General features: G+C 38.2%; 1 protein-coding gene across 2 annotated transcripts in view; it reads right to left on the reverse strand.

Moving 5' to 3' along the window:
- Positions 1–528: 528 nt before the first annotated feature.
- VTCN1 (V-set domain containing T cell activation inhibitor 1) overlaps positions 529–21,300 on the reverse strand; it is a 69,299-nt gene continuing 48,527 nt past the window's right edge. The window contains exons 4-7 of one of the 2 annotated variants that reach the window (XM_079131992.1): positions 13,700–14,047; positions 11,164–11,442; positions 5,698–5,867; positions 529–3,616 (exon numbers count right to left, since the gene is read on the reverse strand). In XM_079131992.1, coding sequence (XP_078988118.1) covers positions 5,743–5,867; positions 11,164–11,442; positions 13,700–14,047 — 752 coding nt within the window. In that variant the 3' untranslated portion in view covers positions 529–3,616; positions 5,698–5,742. The remainder of the gene's footprint in view (positions 3,617–5,697; positions 5,868–11,163; positions 11,443–13,699; positions 14,048–21,300) is intronic. The other variant, XM_079131993.1, reaches the window with a different exon arrangement.

Raw genomic sequence — 21,300 nt, forward strand, 5'->3', positions numbered from 1 at the left:
GAAGAGTCCAGCCCTGACACAGCTGGAGTAGCCATGTCTTCCCATTGACTGGGCTCCTGGAGAGGTAACTATAGCCCTCCCTTTCCAGGCTGTGACTTAACAGCTCTGGCCCTGCAGACACCATCAGTAAACAAGCCTTCCTAGGTAATATTTTACTTGATCCTTTTTCACAAAGCAAACTTCCAAAGACTGCCTGGGTCCCCATACTTATTTTATCATCATCATCATCGTAGAGGGAGTCTAAGTGCCCAACAGTAAAAATAAATAAATAAATAAATAAATAAATAAAATGTGATTTTGTGCTAAATTGCATGTATAGGCTAAAGAGAGTGAGATCATGGTGTGTTGGACCACTTAGAGAAAGTGTCATGAGGAAAGGATTTTTGCTAGATCTTGAAAGTGGGTAAAATTTAAAGAAAGATGGAAGAAAGCATACTTATATTTCCTGACTTTATTTTTTGCTGGGGACTCCCAAATGAAAATTCCTGGGAATGATTCTGTACACGGTAAGAATTTGAATTAGACCAGATGTCCAGGTGGGTGTGTGGAACTTCATCCAGCTGGAATTTCACATATCTTCAGTAGAACCAAAGCACACTACATATTTCACAGGGCAGAGGTCTTGATTTGTAATAATGAGCCCTTGCATACCTTCTCCTCCAATTAATAGTGTACAGATTAAGGTCATTATGCACTTAAAGGAAATCTTACAACCCAGGTAGTGCTGGTAGCACACTTGACCTTGAAGTTTGACTTGTTTTCTCCTCAATGTGTTAATACTTCTGAAGTGTTTTAGCTTTTGACTTTTAGTTTTGAACATTTACGGATGCATATATCATATTTTGCTTTGTTTGTACGTATCTCTTGTCTAATGCATCTGCTGTGAGCCCATGGACGAGGCCAAAGAAGAAATAGGGATTAGGAGTGTTTATGCTGTCACTTTCATTAACCTTTCTTAGAGTTTGAATCTGAAATCTTTTCCAAAGGCCCATGTATTAAAGTCTTGGTCATCAGCTCTGTGGAGAGGTGGTAGAGGCCCTGAGGAAGAAGGTGAGGTCTCCTTTAGGAGGTGGGTTCTAGAGGAAGGAAGTTGGGCAATCGGGGGAGTACCCTTGAAGGAGATATTGAGACCTCAACACCTTTTTTTGAGTGTCTTTGCTTCCTGGCAACGAACAGGTAAGCAGCTTCATTCTACCGTGTACAATCAGTCATGATGTTCTGCCTCACCACAGGCCCAAAGCAACCATGGACTGAAATTTCTGAAATTGTGAACCAAAATAAGTCTTTCCTCCTTTAAGTTGATTCTTTCAGGTGTTTAGTCACAGTGACAAAAAGTTGGCTAACAGTTTTTTTCTGCAAAAGTTTATTGGGACCAAGCTGAGAATGCACTAGTTCAGAGTTATTTTGAAAGTTGCCTGGGAATTTGCCTGTCAGCAATTAAATTTTCTACAGGTTTTATCTTTCCACCAGTTACCAGTGTGACTCTTGGAAAATTATATTAACCTGAGGAGCCAGTGTATGAACCAGTGACTCACACTTTGTATTGGATCTCTGGGTTTTTAATCTGAAAAGTGAAAAGATTAGAAAAGACAATTTTGAGATTTTTCGTACTCTAAAGTTTGAGAATTTGACAATTCCTCTGTAGTGTCAGATTTTTTAAAATACGAGAGTAATTAGTTTGTCCACTTTTACATATTTTCCTACATTTATCTGCCTCAAGGTCTGTGCCACCAGTATTTTTCAAGATGGAAAAATGCTAGGCTAGTATAAATATCCTTAAGGAACAAGACCCTGACACTAGCCCCAACTCACAGATTCCTGTCATTACGTCCCATTCCCTCAACAAACATTTAGAGAAGGCCTGTTATATGGGAGGTACGAGTCTTTAGAATCAGTTTTATGACTTTTAAATCCATCTTCTCTTTCTTTGACAGACCAGGCAGACAACTGTGTAGGAAATGTATATTTAATAATCTTTCTTGAATGGTCAGTGCTCTAAAATGAAGTTTTCTATAACAAAATATAATACAAACATTGTAGTCCCAAGGACCAGGGAGGCAATGGTCAACACAGGAAAAGTGGAGGGGGTGGGGCTGAAAACAAAACGTTCTTTTCCATCAAAACTTTGTCCCTCAAAGTCTCAAAAGGTCATTTCCCCTGCTTTCTTTTAGAAGTTTCTGTGTGGGCTAGTGTGTAGCTCAGTGGTAGAACACTTGCCTAGCACACTTGAGACCCTGGTGTTCAGGACCCTAAAACAGAAAAAGGATAAAAAAGCTCTAAAGTCTCTATGTTGTTCAAGGAAGGTACACATTTGTTGCCTTAATTTGTGCTTTCGTTGGACACAGTCCTGAGATCTAAAATCTAGAGTGAAAGAACATGAGATGGAATTTAGGATTCTTACAGAGCTTAGTTTGTAGGGTAGAATAAAGGGAAAAGAATTTAGAAGCTCAATGAGCTAAAGATAATCCCATTAGGAATTTCCCACATGCCTTGTCAACACTGTTCACTGAAAGATGTTATTCTGGTTGCCCAACACAGAGATCTGGCCCTCTGAGCTGAAGCAGTAGCCAAAGGGACAGAAGCCAATGCCTGTTTTTAAGAAGCAAATAGATTTGTTTGCTCTCCTCTTTTCTAGTTTCCTTTCTACTCTAAATCAGGGTTTCTTAACCTTGTCACAAATGACATCTGGGATGGAGAATTCTCTGTTGTGGGGAATGTACTGTACATTGTAGGATATCAAGCAGCACCCCTGGCTCCATTCACTTGGTGACAGTGGCACCCTGCTCTCACAAGTCGTGGCAACCACAGTCATTGCCAAATGTCCCTGAGGGACAAGAGGGAGTAAAACGACTCCGACTGAGTCCCAATGGTTTGGATGCTGTTGAAAGCTGAGGTATAGAAAGTAGAACCCTCAAGCCTTGTGATGACATAATGTTACATAGTAAGGTGAGAGGTCCTTCCCTGGGCCATTCACCATAGGTCAATGCCATCTGAAAAATAAAATGGCATTTGTTCCAAAAAGAAGGTGCTCAGATTATTTAGAAAATCAGTGTCACTCAACTACTTTGTTTATCTTAAAATTATAATTTTCCACATCTTTAGCATTTGTCAAGTGGGAGAAGAAGCCAAGGCACTTTTGAAAGCATTGTAATGAGAGGTGAATCATTTGACCCTTCACTAGAATGCAGCCACCTCTGAGTTGTGAAGCTCATTAGCAGCTTCTTAGTATAGAGCAAATACTACAGTTCAGTGTGTGGAATATAAGATATGAATATATAATGATTAAAACTCAAGGAACTTCCTCAAAGCAACATCACAGCACATATAAGTAAGGATTCAGAGAGATGCAATATCCCATCCTCTCACTCCCCAGGAGTTAATGGGGAAGGGAGGTCCCTGAGTCATGGGAATACACTTGTCTCCATGTGTCTTTTACTTAGCAGTCTTAACATGCTTCTCTACTCCAGATGAATTATTTCCCCAACTCTTAACATATATCTTTGAAGATAGGTCTATCTTGTTCATAGTGGAGTCTTCTGTGGGTTGCTTTTGTCTTCTTTTCATTCCTCGTTCTTGTTTGTTCAGTCCAGACTTCTAGTCATGCATTCATTTCCCCCTAGAAATATAAAACTAGGTCATATCTTGTGGAAAAAATGGTTCTGTAGATTCCTGGGATTCTGAAAATAACAGCAATAAGATGCCATTACAGCCACTCAGCAAACATTTATTGAGAACTGACAGTCTCCCCTGCCACTGTGTGAGTGTCTCTCCTATTTAGAAATGGGCTTATTTTTCTGTGTTTTAATGTTGTTCTGTCATGGCCACATGATCTCATGAGGAGCTGAGGGAAGGCAGAAGGTTTAAATCTCATCTTAAAGGGGGATCATTTCAGTGACAGTCTCAGGGAAGAGCCAGGTCCTCAGAGCAAACAGGAACTGAGAGATGAAATGTGGGCAGGCTCCAGAGTGGAGGTTCCTGAGAAGATAGCTTCTGTCTCATTCCCAATCTGAGTGCGTGTGTAATTACAATGTATTGAACAGTTATGACATGTGTCTTAAATAATGATCTATCCACTTACTTTAAAAAAAAAACCCTATTTGAGTGAAGGTTATTCCTCTCTGGTTCTTGGGAAAAAGAGCTGTTTCTAGCTGCAGCTAACTGGGTAACAGTATATAGCTCTATGTATACTGTATGTGAACATTTTTTTTACATGCTTTCTACTATAAAAACTGCAAATTATTGCTCAAAGGGAATATAAGGTAAAGATGAATAAATTATACTTTATAGGTCATATTATCTAGTTGCAAGTTATTAAAAACTCATTTACAGTGTTGTAGGGATTCAAGGAAACAAGATTGGACTCCTTCTAGTAGTGAGATCCCCAAGGGATAGTTTCCTCAGGGAAATCTCCCTCTGCTGACAACCATGTAAGATTGGGAACTGGCAGGTTTTCTTACAAAGAATCTACTTTGTGCACTGTAATGTAGTAAGAGCTTGCAGAACAAGAGAAAGGATGAAAAGAAGCAGATCAACTGATCTTTGCCTGCCTTAAGGTCTTAACAATCTAGGCAAGGAATATATGTGCTATAGAAAGTGTGAGATATAAATTATACATACATGCCAAGGGCCCTCAGGAAAGGGGCTTTAAGCTAGAAAACACTTTCCTGAAATGGATAAAGGAAGTCAAGGATATGGATTCTTGTAGAGTAGAGCAGGTTTCCAGAAAGGGGCAGTGAGAGAGGAAGACCAGAGAATAGTTGAGAGGAGGAAGAAACTCCTCAGGGAGAGAAACTTAGAGGGTCAAGACTGTAAACTGAGGACTTGAACTTTGATACAATAGTGCCCAGAGAATCATTCTGGGCTCCAGAGCAAAGAAACTCTGATTAAAATAATATTTGAATTCTTTCATTCTGCTCCCTTGCTTCCTATCACCTGAAACAGGGAGAAGAAGGGACAAGCAGGAAGTTTTAGAACTAGTCTGGGTGTGAGATGATGGAGGCTGGATTAGAGACAACTTGAGAGATAACACAGGGGGAAATGCCCTAGTGGGTGGCCACATATTGACATGCAGGACAGAGGGGAGAAAAAAGAGGCTTGTGGGGGACGCCGCCGAGTAATGGGGGAGTGTTGCCTGAAACTTCATGAGTTCTGTTTTACACAAATTTCATATGCAGTAGAATGTTTAGAAGGAAATGTCCTAACAATAATTGGAGCCAGAGAACTGAATTGAGAATGGGAAATCTTGGCAGAAAGGCTTGCTGGTGAGTCATCCACCAATCCTCCCATTCGCAGGGGCTAAGTTGGAGGTGTGGTAGAGAGGTCACTTAGGTAAGTGCATGTCATTATGCTTTGTTAATGACAGTCACATCCAGAGTAATTAGTCAAGGCTAAACATCTCTTCCTCCTCAATAAGATATTTTTGTCTTCACAGATGACAGTAAATGAAAAGGTGTTTGAATTCATACAAAATTTGAATTGTGCAGAGTTGATTTCCCTTTAAGTCTGTCAATGAGATCTCTGCTCTTTTGTAAGCCAGCAAATGATTATCTTTCACAACAGTAGTAGAAAGAAATAGTGTCATGGCCTGGCACTATTAAATGTTTCTCTCTGTGACTGATGCTGAAGGCTACTTGACTCTTGTTAGGAACACAGGCACACATAGGACCGATTTCCCACACCACTGGTGGTTTATCTCACCTATCATACCAATAACGTTGCATGCTTCTTTGTGGCCAAGGCATATTATTTTAGCATCAGGTAAGAGGAGAGTGGCAGGAGTACCCAGATGATGGCAAAGAAAGAAGAGACACACGAGGGAGCCTTTGAGTTCAGCAGCTGTAGGTGGCTCCGCCTTTTGATCTCAGAGTCTGTAAAGGGAGAGAAAAAAGTTCAGGTCACACAGGAGAAGTTGAATGTCTTCTTCGCATGACAGTTAGCAAGGAAAAGTACCTGTAAAACAGAGCCACTTGTTCCTAGCACACATAATTTTGGAGCTCTCCCCCTACCTTCCTGCAACTGGCTTAAAGGCAGAGCTTTCCCTTTCTTCCAAGGAAGTTCCACTCCCTACTCCACTCCAGGGAGCACTCAGCCAAATGAAAAACTATCCCAACAAAGAAATTGTTGTTGGTTACCACGTAAAGAATAGGCTCACTGAACAGCCACAGCCAGTGCTCGGATTCGGACACATTCTTTCCCGAGGCAGTGACCTTTACAGGCCCTGTGTCATCAGCTTTCATCACACCTCTATGAAGTGACAAGGAATTATCATTTTCATTTTGAAGTAGAAGAAGGTGGAAATGAAGAGAGGAAATTACTCTTCTTTTGCTCTTATTGTCTTCCTAGACTCTCCAATCTCATTTAGCTCATTTCAATTCTGGGGCTTTCTAGCTGTGTACTTTAAACAATTTACTCAATATACATTTGCTCCAATTTCTTTCTCTTTAAAATAGGGTTAAAATAATAGAAACCTACTTTATAGGGTTCTGATGAAGATTAACAAGTGATTACATATTAAGTACTCAGAATAGTGCCTGCACATAGTAACTACTCAATAAATATTAGCTATAAACAACAATAATAGTAGCCTCACTGAAGTCTAATGAACTTTCCTCCCATGTTCATCATGTATGAACCTATTTTTTTAGCTTAATTCTGTCCTGAGTTCCACATCTGGATTTACTACTAAATACATCAGTTAAAACATAATTGTTCAGTAAATATTTTTGAGCACCTACTGTTGGGAATCCAAAGAGTTCAAAAAAATAACACCCTCTTCCCAGCCTTGCTCTAAAACCAAGCAATCTTTTTTTTAGATTAAGGAAGTCCAAAATATCACTTTTATTGCCAAAAATTCTGAAAATAAAGGGGGTGCTTTGTAGGCAAGCAAGTGGGATGTAGTCCAGACTCCTCCCTAGTGATAGACAAAATCAGACTGAGGCCAGCTTCCTTCTGTACCACAGTCTACCCCTGAAACACTGATGGCTTGGAGGAACAAGAACAGAATATATACTTCCTGAGAGTTAGCTGAAGAGAAAGGGGAAAAGAAGGAGCTAATTTACCAATGTCCAGGATCTCCTAATGTACTTACCCATCAGATAAATTATTTCTTCCTTCTCTGGGAAGGAGTGAAAGAGGGAGGAAGAACGAGGCTAAAAAGTTCACATATGTTAAATATAATCTCTTACATACATAGGATCCCTTTTCATAGAAGGAAATACAGGGAGCAGGGATGTAGCTTCTCCCCCAAACCTATCATGTACTGGGTAGTGTGTTAACCATTGAACATCTCTTCCTGGGCACATCATGGACATTTTAAGCTCAACATCTCTAAAACCCTCATCTTCTTCCTATACATGTGGCTTCTGTTTTCATTTATTTGTTTTTGTGTTTGTGTTTGTTTTGTTTTGTTTTCTACTGGTAGCATTACCAATCTCCTAAATATCCTGGGTTGAAATATCAAATCCATCTTGATTTATTTCTCTGGACTTTCACATTTGCATCACCAAGGCCTATAGATGGTTTTCTTCAAGTATCTTGATTCTTCTTTCTTTCCTTTCCCATTTCTACTGTTCCACTTAATGAGCTCATAATTTCTCCCTGGACCACTGCCATAGGCTCCTGACTTTAAGGTTTAATAGTCTATCAAAACCATTTTTCTTCTCCTTCAGTAACCCAACTTGAACTTTGTCTTACTTACTGATTCACTACAGTAATAATTAACAACTCTTTCCTATAGGTACCATATCTATACTGTGATTAACTTTTCTTATTATATTTGCACTATTAATCTCAGTGTCACATGGGGCTTTAATAAAGTTCTGTGAACATACCTAGCACACAATATATACTTCTTGGATGAATGACTTAAATTACCACTATCATTAGAGAACATGAGATTTACATCCTATGACCTCATTCAGTTATTTCAAAACATGTATGGAGTTTCTACATTGTGCATGACAAGAAGGAATTCTGTTATTTCTTAATTTTGAGCTATCAAATGTTGTATTTCTTGCCTGGTGGGATGGCTCAGCAACTTGGGAGGCTGAGGCAGGAGGATCACAAGTTGGAGGCCAACCTTAGCAACTTAGGCCCTCAGCAACTTAGTGAGACCCTGTCTCAAAATAAGAAATAAAAAGGGCCGGGGATGTATGTAGCTCAGTGGTAAACTTTCCCTGGGTTCAACGCCCAGTATCAAAAAAAAAAAAATCACAAACATAAGTATTTCTTTAAGTATCTTTTGATTCTTCTTTCTCTTTCTATTGCTCCAGTTAAAATACTCATAGTTTCTCCCTTGGACCATTGCCATAGGCTCCTGACCTTTCAAGTCTTATTATTCTACCAAAACCTTTTTCTTTTTTCCTTCTTCTTCAATAACCCAGCTTATCCTAGTACTGACACTTGGAAGTCTTCTTCCAACATATCTGATAAGCATATAAGAAAAAGAGGATCTGTTCACTGAATACAAGGTGTTCTCAATCTCTATTTTGTGCATAGTTATTGCCTCTTCTACCAAAAGGCATTACTTAAACATTGTGGAGCTTTTTAGTAAGATTTGAACTGAGATACTATTGTCAACAGCATTTTTTAAAATAGCCAGTGGTTCATTTCCCCTTCTGTTCTGGCCAGGCCTTCTATTGGATCCTGCCTCACTGGTCTAGAGATGGTCAGCTTACCCACATCCACCCAGTCGGTCCTTTTTGGGAATGTAGAATGGCACTGATAGATTGAGGTTCAGTCTGGTTATTCACTCAACTGCCAGAGATTTTTAAATATAGGAGCTTTTGGTAACTGTATTTTCCCACATAGACTAAAACAAGTGAGAGTAAAGAGAGAATCACATTGAAAAGAGAGACAAAGAATCCCAGTACAATTTCAGTTCCTGGTTCCAGCTCTTTCTGAATGAAGTCAAGTGTTCCTTTTATCTTTAGTTCCATGAAACAACCCAGGACTCTGAATAAATCCTTCTTTTTAACTTAGGCTTATTTGAGATCGTTTCTGTTATAGATAGCCAAGAGAGTCCTAACCAGGATAGTCCCCAATTTGTTCTTCAATAACTCTCTCTCTCATACACATATATTTTTATTAGATACTTTTAATAAAGGTAGTTAAAAATTTACCATCTTAACTCTTTTTAAGTGTACAGTTCAGTTTTTTTATATTCACATTGTTGTAAAACAGATCTCTCGAGCTATTTCACCTTGAAAATCTGAAACGCTATATCATTAGACATCAACTTCCTGTTCCCTACCTCCTCCATCCCACCTCTGGTGGTTTTTTTGGGAGTTTAACTAATCCAGATGCCTCATATAAGTAGAATTATACAGTATGTTTTTCAACTACTTTCTCTTAGCATAATGTACTTTCTGAAAGTTCATCCATGTTATACCATGTGATAGGATCTCCTTTTTTTTTGTACTGGGGATTGAACTAAATGCCTCAGTGGTAGAGATATTATACCACTAAGCTATACTCCCAGCCCTTTTCATTTTTATTTTAAGACAGGATCTCATTAAATTGCCCAGGATGACCTCTTGTGATCCTCCTCCCTCAGATTCCCAAGTTGCTGGAATTACAGGTGTGCACCACCATGCCCAGCTGATTTCCTTCTTTTTAAAGGCTGAATACTATTCCATTGTATATATACACCACGCTTTCTTTTTAGCCCATTCATCCATCAAAGACATTTTTGTTTGCTTCAACATCTTGACTATTATGAATGATGCTATTATGAACATAGGTATGCAGATATCTCTATGAGATCCTTTGAATTCTTTTGAATGTATACCCAGAAATAGGATTGCTATATCATATAATAGTTCTGTTTTTTAAATTTTTGCAGTCTCTCCATATACTCTTTTATAATGGTTGCAGTTTACAACTGCCAACAGTGAATAAAAATTCCAATTTCTCAACATCCTCACCAACACTTGTTATTTTCTGGAACTCTTGTGTGTATGATAGTAGCTATCCTAATGAGTGTGTGAGGTGATATCTTATTGTGGTTTTAGTTTGCATTTCTATTATGATCAGTGATGTTAAACATCTTTTCATGCATTTTTTGGGCATTTGTACATCATATTTGAAAAACTGTCTATTCAAATCCCTTGCTCATTTTAATATTTGGTTATTTGATCTTTTTATTGTTGAGTAATAGAAGTTCTTTATATATTTTGGATATCAACATCTTATGAGATATATGATTTGCAAATATTTTCACTCATCCCATAGATTTCTTTTTCATATATATAATTTTAAATAAAAATATAAGCTGTTATGAATGAGATTTAGTCAGTTAAATTCAGCAAACATTTACAGGGCTCTTAAAATGAGCAAGATATTTTCTGCCTAGTACCAGGCTTGATATAGATAGCAATTCTCCTGACAAACTCCTTCCTCTACAGTTTGAATTCAATTTAGCTCCAGGAGGGATGTTCTGAAACATCATAATTTAGTCTGTGCATTTTCCTGACACTAGCTCAAGCCTAGGTTTTTATGCATTCACCTACTGCAGGAAGTTAGGGTGTGGGGCTGGGGTGCTAGGAGGCCAGTTCAATCCAGGGATTTCAGATGAATTCTGAACTAATATTAGTAAGATTATGAGTCAGTCCCTTGAGGGCTGAATAAAATGAAGTCAGAGTCTAGACCATTAGTCTTCAGATTCAAAGCTTTCTCAAAGGCAGGTTGGAAAACTTAGAATGTTGTTATCAACCAGATATATCAAAGATGTCAAATAATCATCACTACCTCACTATTACACCAAAGTAGTCCTACTATGTTGGACAGAGCCTCCGAATTCTAAACACTGGTCTCCAGAAAACCAGTCAATGAGAACACATACAAGATAAAACCTCATTGTCATCTTTAAATAAATGCTATAAATATTGTGCTATGTCAGGCCTTGTATTACATAATGCAATCCCACCCGGAACTGTGATCAAGGTCTCAGTGAAAAGGACTAGAGATTTTTGTACCCTACTGCATAACATATCTGTTAAAGAAATAGAATTTTAACTTAGACATTATTTTCCCCACAATAAACCCACACAAAAAGCATGGAGAGGGCTGGGGCTAGAGCTCAGTGTAGAACACTTGTCTAGTTTGTGCGAGGCCCTAGGTTTGATCCCCAGCCTCACAGAGGGAAGAAGCATTGAATCAACCCACCTGTCACTTTGATGTCCCCTGTGGCTTTGGCAATGTTGTTTTCAATCATGCAGGAGTATGTGTTGTTGATGGTGACGTTGTAGAGCACGGACACAACCTTCATGGTCACATTCTCAGAGTTCAGCTCAAAGCTAGTGTTGGACACTTCTGAGAAGTTGGCTCCCTGGCTAACTTGGGATGCCCAGACCACCGTGGGCTGGGGGAACCATCGAGGGGCCTCACAACGCAAGTTCTCTGAACTAGCATTGTAGTCCACATTCATCTCTGGCACGCTGAAGGCTGCAGAGTCAAAGGTTAAAAAGTACAAAAGTCAAAGTTGGACAGATAAGTCATACAGCCTTGAGCTGCTAGGTCTTAAAAAGCACAAAAGGTCATTACTATCTTTGAAGTTACTCAGTACTTCCCCAGGGTAATGTCTGTTTAAGGCCCATTTTGTTGTAGATGTGAATGATTTGCTCATAGCGGTGCTATACATGACATCCATTTGGCCAGTATCACAAACTCCAAGGACCTAAGTTCCAGGTATATTATGGTTATAGCAATGTTCTCTAGTAAGAGAAGCTCCAGTGATTACAGAAAATCTCATTTCTTAGGGCAATGGGACATTTTCCCAGGAACCTGTGGAATCCAACCTTCTGGATTTTATGTATATTTCTTTCTGGAGGATAAAGTTAGGGGGAAGTGGGGGAGAAACAAACAGTATTCACCTATCACCCACAGACATTCCATTCACAAGCTTTGTCATCGTGAGAACTTGGCGTTTGCTTAAGATAGAGACTGTAGAGTCCTGATATCCAGGGACAGAAATGGGCATTTTTTTCTAAAATAATTCTCCTCACTTAAGAAGTCACTACACTTTGAGATTAAGACTAATTTCCCTCTTTTTGTAGGCAAATAGACACTTGTAGAAAAAATGTTAGGGCCGAAACTTTTTAATTATGTCAAAATGGCAAGACACAATTTACTAATTTATTTAACATTTTCTTTTGACCAGGATTGGACTAGTGCTGAGTAAGTGTGAAAAGAAAGTCTTTTTTTGCCCTCACTGGGGAGATAAGACTCACATGTTTGGAACAGGTAGGGAACAGGTCCTGGGAGATGACATGGAATTTGAAGTGTATAAAACAGTGAGCCACAAGTTCCTAAGGGTGTATTTTCTTCCAGTCTATCCTAGCCACTATTTCATTCGATCCTCACAATAATCCTATATATCTACTATTACCCATATGTAAAAATAAACTTTTAATTTTGGAATAATTTTAGATTACACAAAAGTTGAAAAGATGGTACAAAGAGAGATCCTGTATACTCTCTCCCAGTTTCCTCCAGTGTTAACATCTTAAATAAACATTGTACATTTGTCAAAAACCAAGAAACCATCACGGGTACATCGGTATTAACTAAAACTAGACTTTATTTGCATTTCGCCAGTTTTCCCACTGACATTCTTTTTCTGTTCCAGGAACATGACTAGGATATTGTGATGCTGTTAGTCACTCTGTCTTCTTAGGTTCTTCTAGTCTGTGACATTTTCTCCATGTTTTTTGTGACCTTGACAGTTTTGAGGAGTACTGGTCAGGTATTTTTGTAGGATGCCCTTATATTGGAACTTGTCTGTTTTTCTCATGATTAGAATGAGGTTACAAATTTTGGAGAGGAAGACTGTAGAGGTGAAGTTCCCTTCTCATCCTATCATGGTAGGAGATACATACAGTCAACATGACTGATCACTGATGGTGTTTACTTTCCTCTCCTGGATGAATTGCTCTACTTCTTTTTGCTTTAAGCATATGATATGCTTTACTGATTATTATCCCTGCCCTGCCCTTCAACTCTATAGATCTCCACTAGGAGCTCTGAAAGAGGAGGGAGAGTTACCTTCGTTTTATAAATTATCTCCACATTCCTCACTGTATCTATCTGAGTCCCTTATGTATAAATTCAGAAAATATTTATTAAATTGGGTAGGCAAGAAAAGGCAATTTCATTGGGAGGGTATTACTGAGTTTATAGGACAATTTTGTTTGGGTTATTTCCCTTTGAACTACTGCTAAAGTTCCACTGCCTCTAGAAGGACTCATTTCAGATATGGGCTTGGGCATGATTGGCATAGTAACATCCCCAATCAGATTATAGAATTCTCTTATTAGCAATAGCGAGGGCTATCCTAAAGAGACTATATTTATTTTGGTAAAATATCTTAGGAAATATACCTGGAAATTCAGAAATGGAAAGAACCAAGAGCAAAAGATTTCAAGTTCTAATATTTTAGTGGACTACTTATGGAGCTGATGTGGATCTTGCCAAGATGGCTACTGTTTTGTACAATGAATCAAAATGCAGTCTGTAAAAATAAAAACAATAAAATAAAAGAGAAAAAAAAAAAAAAAAAAAAAAAAGGCTACTAACCGAGCTCAGAAAGATGTGTCTGATAATGGTCATTTGTGAGGACAACATGGTAGTTCATCAGTAATTCATGCTTTTCAGCTCAAGTATCTTTTGGTACTTTCTTTTCCTCTCTACCAAAGTAACTCACCTCCAGTTTTATATTCCAGGTGAGCATTCCCTTTGCCTTTGGAAGTGGTGATGTAACACTTGTAGGTGCCAGCATCTGTAAGTTGCACTTTTTTCAGTCTCAAGGAAGCATTGCCAACTATCACTTGATCAGCAAACACAGATGTCCGGCCTCTGAACATTTTATCCTGGTCTGATGGATTATCTTTGCCTTCTTTGAACTCATGGACCAAACCCACAACACCTTCCTTCAGCCATTGTATCACGATATCATTAAGTTTGATATCAGGTTCAAAAGTGCAGCTCAGGATTCCATCCTCTCCAATGTTTCCAGCTGAGGTGAAGGTAGTGACTGAGATGGAGTGTCTCCCTGCAATTCAGGAGGAAAGTCTCAATATCGAAGACTTGGGACTTCTACAGCCAAACCCTTTATTACTAAAAGCCAAGCAGAGATTTCTGTGATAAATTAGAAATATAGAAGAACAGGAAAGGCATTTTTTTAAAAGGGAGACAAGAACAGAAAGAACAGGAATGCAATAATTTTGGTATCTACAGCATATCTTCCATACCCAATAGCGTTTGTAAGACCAATCAACCCAAACCTTGAGAGGCAGTAAGAGGAAAACACACTGAATTTGGGGTTTGAAGATTCTCATTCAAGTCTCATTCTCATTTGAACATCAAATCTGACTTTGCCACTTAATAATAAGTCATGTAGCCCCTCTGATTCCCAGAAAAATGGAGGTAACAATATCTTTCTCACCTACCTTAAGGGGTTCTTGTGAGGATCAAATAAAAGGGATGTGAACTTCATTTGCAAGCCATAACTATACACATAGGTATTATTATTCTTAGTCAACCACAAGTGGCACAAAGTGAAACCTCATATGAGCTAAATATGTCTAGTAATTTTGAAGAGACTACATTCTATAGTACTGGTACTTCATCTCCATTTGAATGGTGAAGAAACTAAGGCATAATGAAGATTAAGAACTAGGTTGGGCTTATAGTGTTGGCTATGGCATAATGAATCAACTTAATTTAGTTGATTTTTGACAAAGATAGAAGCCACCCCCTCCTCTAGGAATATGCCAGCAGTAGAAATACTAATTATCGTGCCAACTATGTGGAATTGCCTCTTCTCCAGTGGCCCAGCCTATAATGCACCCCGTTGAGGAAAGATCAACCAGCTATTCTTTGTGGACTAGAAGCTGTTGTCTGAGGACACCTACAGATGTGACTTAATTTAACTGAATCTACTCAGAGGCTCCTTCTGTGGTTTGGATATGAAGCTTGGACTTGGAATTGTCAGATTCTAGACCTTTATAAAGTAGACAAGGGTAATGATTGAGAAAACTGTAGAAGCTAAGCTAGATAGATTTCTTGCATAAGAAGAACAGAGCTACTGATAGAAGAAAAATTATAGCAAGTAAAAGGCAAGGGAAACAGAAACATGTGCATAGGTGAGGTTGGAAGAATGTTTTGGAAGCTTGAGGGATGGGAGAAAGATTTTGGGAGTGCTGCCATGCATGGCCATTCATGTGGTAGATTTGGGAGAGATTTATGAAAGGGGACAATATGGAGTTTTTGCTGAGTAATATGAGTGCAAACATATATCTCTTGCCTTAGCATTTTCTTGAACACTTGTTTTAAAGATTCAGTTTGCTTTTCAATTATTCTTACTTAACAGACTGACAAGGCATCCCAGGCTGGCCTGGGTTGTACCATCCCCTAGACACCTTCACACCTTGTACATTGGCACCTACTTTTTCCCTATCACTGGTTATCCATATTCTTTGGATATTCAGACCTGTTCAGATGGCAGCCCTTTCTTAATACCTTCTTTTAGTCCATGGAGATAAAATTTGTAAATTCTTCTCATTACTCTCTCTTAACACTCATATTTACCTTTATCATGGTGGCTCTCTTCCTTTACCATGTCTCTGGCCTATATCTTGTACTAATTTGTAAGCTTTCTTAAGGGCAAAAACTATCTCAGTTATATCTATAGGTCCTATAGTGCCTTGTGCTATGTTTCTATAGAGAAAAATAATATTTGCTGAGGGCATGAATAAATGAATGAAATCAAAGCACTATTTTAGAAAATTTATCCATTGCAAGAGTAAAGAACATTTGGCAGAATTATCACATCTAAATTCTGGGGAAATGTGAGTCAGTGTAAAAGAAGGCAATAAAAATACACAAAAATTCTCAAAATCATGGAGCACATGTAACTATGTTAGAGCGGGAATAAATCTGATTATAGTTTATAAAGTGCCATTAAAGTTGAATTGAAAGATTATTTTTCAGAAAAAAATACATGATTAGCATGGTTTATGAAGAAAATGAAATGATAATGACATATCTTAGTTTGGTAATTGTGTTGCTGAATTAATTTTAATGTGTTGGCCTTGAGCCCACAGGTAGGGAATCCACTGAAATATCTCCTAGAGAAATTAATGATTAAAAGAAGGCAGCTGTGGACTGCCCTGGGGACCTGCTGCAAGTTCTAGTCATTTAAGGCTGCATTAATGATGTGGCAGATGGAATGAGTGTAATGTTGGTTAAATCTCTCCCCCATATCAAATAAAGAATAGGAATAAAAGCCAGTAAGAACTTTAAAACACCACACGAACCCAGCCATTGCTTTGGATACAGAAGCAGCCAATAAAAACTTTCTTGTTAAATGAATGAATGATGCTCAAAAGTGATAAAGTGAAATTCAATATGCAAACAACAACATGTGTATATTCTTACAAAAAAAGAGTCTGTATTCAGACTCGTAAACAAAAATTAGCTCAAGGAGCTTTATGCAGTTTGACCTGATAAGTTTATTTAGGCCCATGGGCAGCCAGAGACTCTTATGTGATTTGGTCAGCCAAAGGATAAAAGGGTCCTATGGAGATGGGTTAGAGGCTGCTAAGTATTGATTTAAAAATTCTGTTAAATGAACATACATTTAAAGTACTTCATTTCACTCTAAAATTGAATAAGACTAAGAATTGGAAGACAGCTAACAGCTGAAAATGAATTATTCTGCTCATGAAGGAAAATTACTAACACAGCTCTTGTCTGTGTAAAGTAAGGGCAGGAACCATTAAAGTGGAGCAAGCTGAAATCGGAGCATGTCAGTTTTTGCAGGGGTTGAGTACTATTCAATTGGTTCTTCACTGGTAGCAGGAATACCTTGGAGAGTACGAGTACAGGTAACCCAGAATTTCTGTAAAGAAGCTATGATTCTGCGGTTCCCAACAGCACAGGGTAAAACCTGGGAAATAAGGTGTCCTTTAACATGGCTCAGTAAGAAAAACTGTGTTCCAATAGCATAGAGAACATGCAAGAAGCCCTCAGCAGATGGCCACTCAGCATCTACTGAAACTCAGTCATCCAGATGGGCACCATTGTACGTGGCTTACTGAGGCAAATAGAAGGCTTAAGCCTGCACCAGAGGAGCCAGGGGTAGCACCTGTGAGTGATACTCTTGCCAAAGAAGAGGTGAGACTGGAAGTAGCAACTGCTCATGTTAGAAGCAACTACAAAGGATACTGGGCCAAGCCTAGTAAAGGAAAATGTTAGTGTTATGGTTTAGATATGAGGCGTCCCCCAAAAGCTCGGTGTGAGACAATGCAAGAAAGAGATGAAATCATTGGGTTAGAAAAGTTTTGACCTAATTAGTGCATTAATCCCCTGATGCGGCTTAACTGGGCGGTAACTGAAGGCAGGTAGGGTGTGGCTGGAGGAGGTGGGTCATTGGGAGCAAGCCTTTAGGGCTTATATTTTGTCCTTGTTGAGCAGAGTGTTTCTCTCTCTCTCTCTCTCTCTCTCTCTCTCTCTCTCTCTCTCCTCTCATTCTTGGTGGCCATGTCCTAATCTGCTTTCCTCCACCGCTCTTCCACCATAGTGTTCTGCCTCCCCTTGAGCCCCAAGGAATGGAGCTGGTTATCCTTGGACCTCTGAAACTGTGAGCCCCCAAATAAATGTTTTCCTCCTCTCATTGTTCTTGTCAGGTCTTTTGGTCACAACAGGGAAAAAACTGACTAAATTAGTAGGGAAGCAATAGAGCATGATGACTGGGAGTATGACATGGGCATCAGGCTGTCTGGGTTCAAGTCACAGCTCTGCCACTTATTAGATATATGATCTTGGACGAGTTTTCTAACCTCTTTCTTCCATAATTTTTTTCATCTGTAAAATAAGGATGCTTTCTGAGGACTAAATGATAGAATGCAAGGAAAGTGCTTAATACAGTACCTCAACTTGCCATGTTAAACCTTAAATCACTGATATCAATAACCATGAACTGTAATCATTTGGAAAGATAGCAGATCAGAGTTCCAGGAAGTTAAGAAAGGAATGTTTTAGCAAATTTTTTATTTATGGTGACTCATTTTAAGCCGTGAGGGCTAAGAATGATTATTATACCCATTTTATGAATAAGGAAAAAGTTTTGTGAGGTTAAATGACTCGATTAATGTCCCGTACCTAGCAGGAAGTAGAGACAAGGTAAAACCAGTCTTGTCTGGCACTAAGACTATGCTCCTTCTGCCACATATTATTGAAAACCAATGTATTTCATATTATTGAAATATATAGAGGACCAGCCATCAAAAGATATTCCTACTTTATTTAAAAATAAAATCAATAGGGTTGGGGATGTAGCTCACTGGTAGGGTGATAGCCTAGCATGGACAAGGTCTGGGTTTAGTCCCCAAAACTATAATTAATCAATCAATAAAAAAAATAAAAATCATAAAGTAAATGTAAGAAAGCTCAAATATTTTCTAAATAATTTGTGTAATGCCCACACTACCTTAGGAGAAAGCGTACTGTGACTTCTTGCCTTAACCTCCCCAGCTTCAAAGGAGGCCTGCTGTAATGTGAGCAGGAAATTGTGCAATTCCTAGGAGTTGTTATATGAATGTATTACTAATAGTAAACTTTTATTAATAGCATTAATGGTGTCAATGTAAGTAACAATGGAAGCCATTTATCACACACATGTCAGATGCTTTATGGGCACTGTCATTTAATTCTCAAAATGACCTTGTCTGTTTTTTCAGTAAGGAAACTGATTCTAGAAAGTTAAGTTACACCCCAAAGGATTTATAGTTGTCAGACCAGAGATTGGTACATCACTGACTCTTAAACTTTTCCACTATACGGAGCCCTTCAAAGTCACCAGTGAGTGAGTGATAACACAGTGACTAGGCTAAATGTGGCCAGGAGCCTTTCCACTATTATCTCCTTCCTTCTCCAAGGGTCATCCACGATGGCTGTCCTTTAATCAGGGAGCTCCTCAACCTCTCTTCCAAACAATTCACCTTGAATGCATCTTATGTTTTATGGGGTCCATTCTCAGTGTGGATATTATCATTGGTTTGCAGTGGCAGGTGGGAGTGTGGGTTCTTGAAGTACCTGAACCTGAAACATAGCCTACTTTCCAACTGCATTTGACTTTACACAGATTTATTATCTGGACATAGTAATAATATCTATCCCCTATTTTTGTGAACACGGAATCATAGTAAATCAGATAACACATGCAATTATTCAGTACACAAAGTTGCACAAACGAAGGGTTCAAAGGATATTCTCATTATCATCTATTTAATGTTATTTGCTTAATTTCAATGTGTTTTACATTAAACCAATTAACGTTTTATTGAATTCATTTAAAGTGTTACAGTATGATGATCTCTGGTAAAGGTTATGGCCTTTTTAATAGGGAAAATTGAAAAAAAATCCAACTAAGAACTATTAATCTAATGATGGCTCATATTATCCAAAATAATCAGCTTTCATCCTGTGAAATTGGTGGTAGTAGAATTTTAATATTTTTGGTAGTACACTACCAAATATACTATAATTTCTATATATTCATTCTTCTACCCCATTCATCCATCCATTCATCCATCCATTCATTCAAAAAATCCTTAAGGATTCAACTCTGCACTCAAACTGAGCTCCGTGTTTGAGGTTGTTATCAGTACTTGAGCATGATATAATATGCAACAGGAAAAGGTATTGACTGATTCAGAAAAGTCATTGCAATGTGAAAATTTTTGCTAGGGTAGTCATAGCAACTAACAACAAAGATAAACAACTCTATGAGTGTTCTAATGCCAAACTAGTTAGCCCTAGGCTCAAGAAGCCTTAGTCACCAAGGCAAAGAATAAAGGGTAAACATTAGGGTTTTAATTCAAGTTGGTGTATAAGATCAGGAATAGGGAAAATTACATTTAGGAAGAGTTAAGCCTTAGGAAGGTGCCAAAATGTATCTTAGCATTAATTTGTTTAGAAGTTACTCTCAAATATTTGCTTTATGAATCAACATTTTCTTTATAAAGAATATATACCTTTATGTGTATATATACATATAAATACACACACATTTATAAAAATTTGTTCATATGTAAGTCTGTATTTAGGTATAATTCATGGATATAAAACTGCACATCATAACTGTACAGCTTGAAGAATTATGACTTCACCCCACATAACTACTATCCACACCAAGAAACAGAATTTTGCTACTTTCCTAGCAGTTCCCTCGTGGTCCCCCTCATGTCCTACCCACTCACTCCTCCCCAGAGGTAATAACCATTATGCTACCTTTTAAAAGCAGAGATTCTTTTGCTTGTCTTTGAACTTTAAATACATGGAACCATGCAGAACATAGTCTTTGTGGGCTCTCTGTCACTCTACATTATGTTTCTCATCTGAACATGTACTCAGTCTCTTGAGTCACCAGGAAAGAGAAATTAAGGCCACAAGATTCCACAATACCCAGTGTTGGTGACGACACGAGCACAGGATCGGTCATCAACTTCTAGCTAAAAGTAAATAGGTAAACACTTGGAAAAATCGAATGGCAATAGTAAAAAAGCTATTTATTGGCTTTTTGAACATGCCTTTTTATGAAGTGCTTATTTTAATATATTAGGAAAAGAATTAAAAGACAGCCAAAATGAAGTAAGAAGAGGAACATTAATAAAGACAAAAAGTCAAAATTAGTAAAACAGGGAAACAAATCAAAAAATTATAAATAAACACAAAACTTGTTCTTTGAAAACTACTGTAAAGTTAATAATACCTGAAACCTTATCAACTTAGTTTAAGAAGGAACTGGGAGAGAGACCAAAATTAGGAATTAGGAATAAGTAAAGAAATAAAATAGCATAAATGAAAGGAAAATGAATTGTAAAGGATTATAGACAGTCCTGACTTAGGATGGTTCAATTTGTGAGTAAAATTCATACTACACATTTTGAGTTTTTCTCTTTTCCTGAGCTACTGATAAGCGGTATGATATTCTGTGACCATGATGGGCACCAGCAGGCAGAACAGTTCCCAGGTGGCCACTGGAGGGCAAACAGCTGGTCGTCTACAGTGTGCTGTGTTGCTAAGCTATGCTGTTTGATAGGTTAGGTGTATTAAATGTTTTTTCCAACTTATGATACTTCAACTTACGAAGGATCTATTGGGCTGTAACCCCATCATAAGACAGGGAGCATCTCTCTTAGAATGAAACAGATTAGCAGGTTTGAAAATAGATCCACGCACCTACTTGATTTATGACAATATTGGCATTGGAGAGAAGTTGGGAAAGGACTGTGTTTTCAA

This window comes from Sciurus vulgaris, assembly GCF_902686455.1.
Source record: "Sciurus vulgaris genome assembly, chromosome: 1".
In the NCBI taxonomy this organism is placed as follows: domain Eukaryota; kingdom Metazoa; phylum Chordata; class Mammalia; order Rodentia; family Sciuridae; genus Sciurus; species Sciurus vulgaris.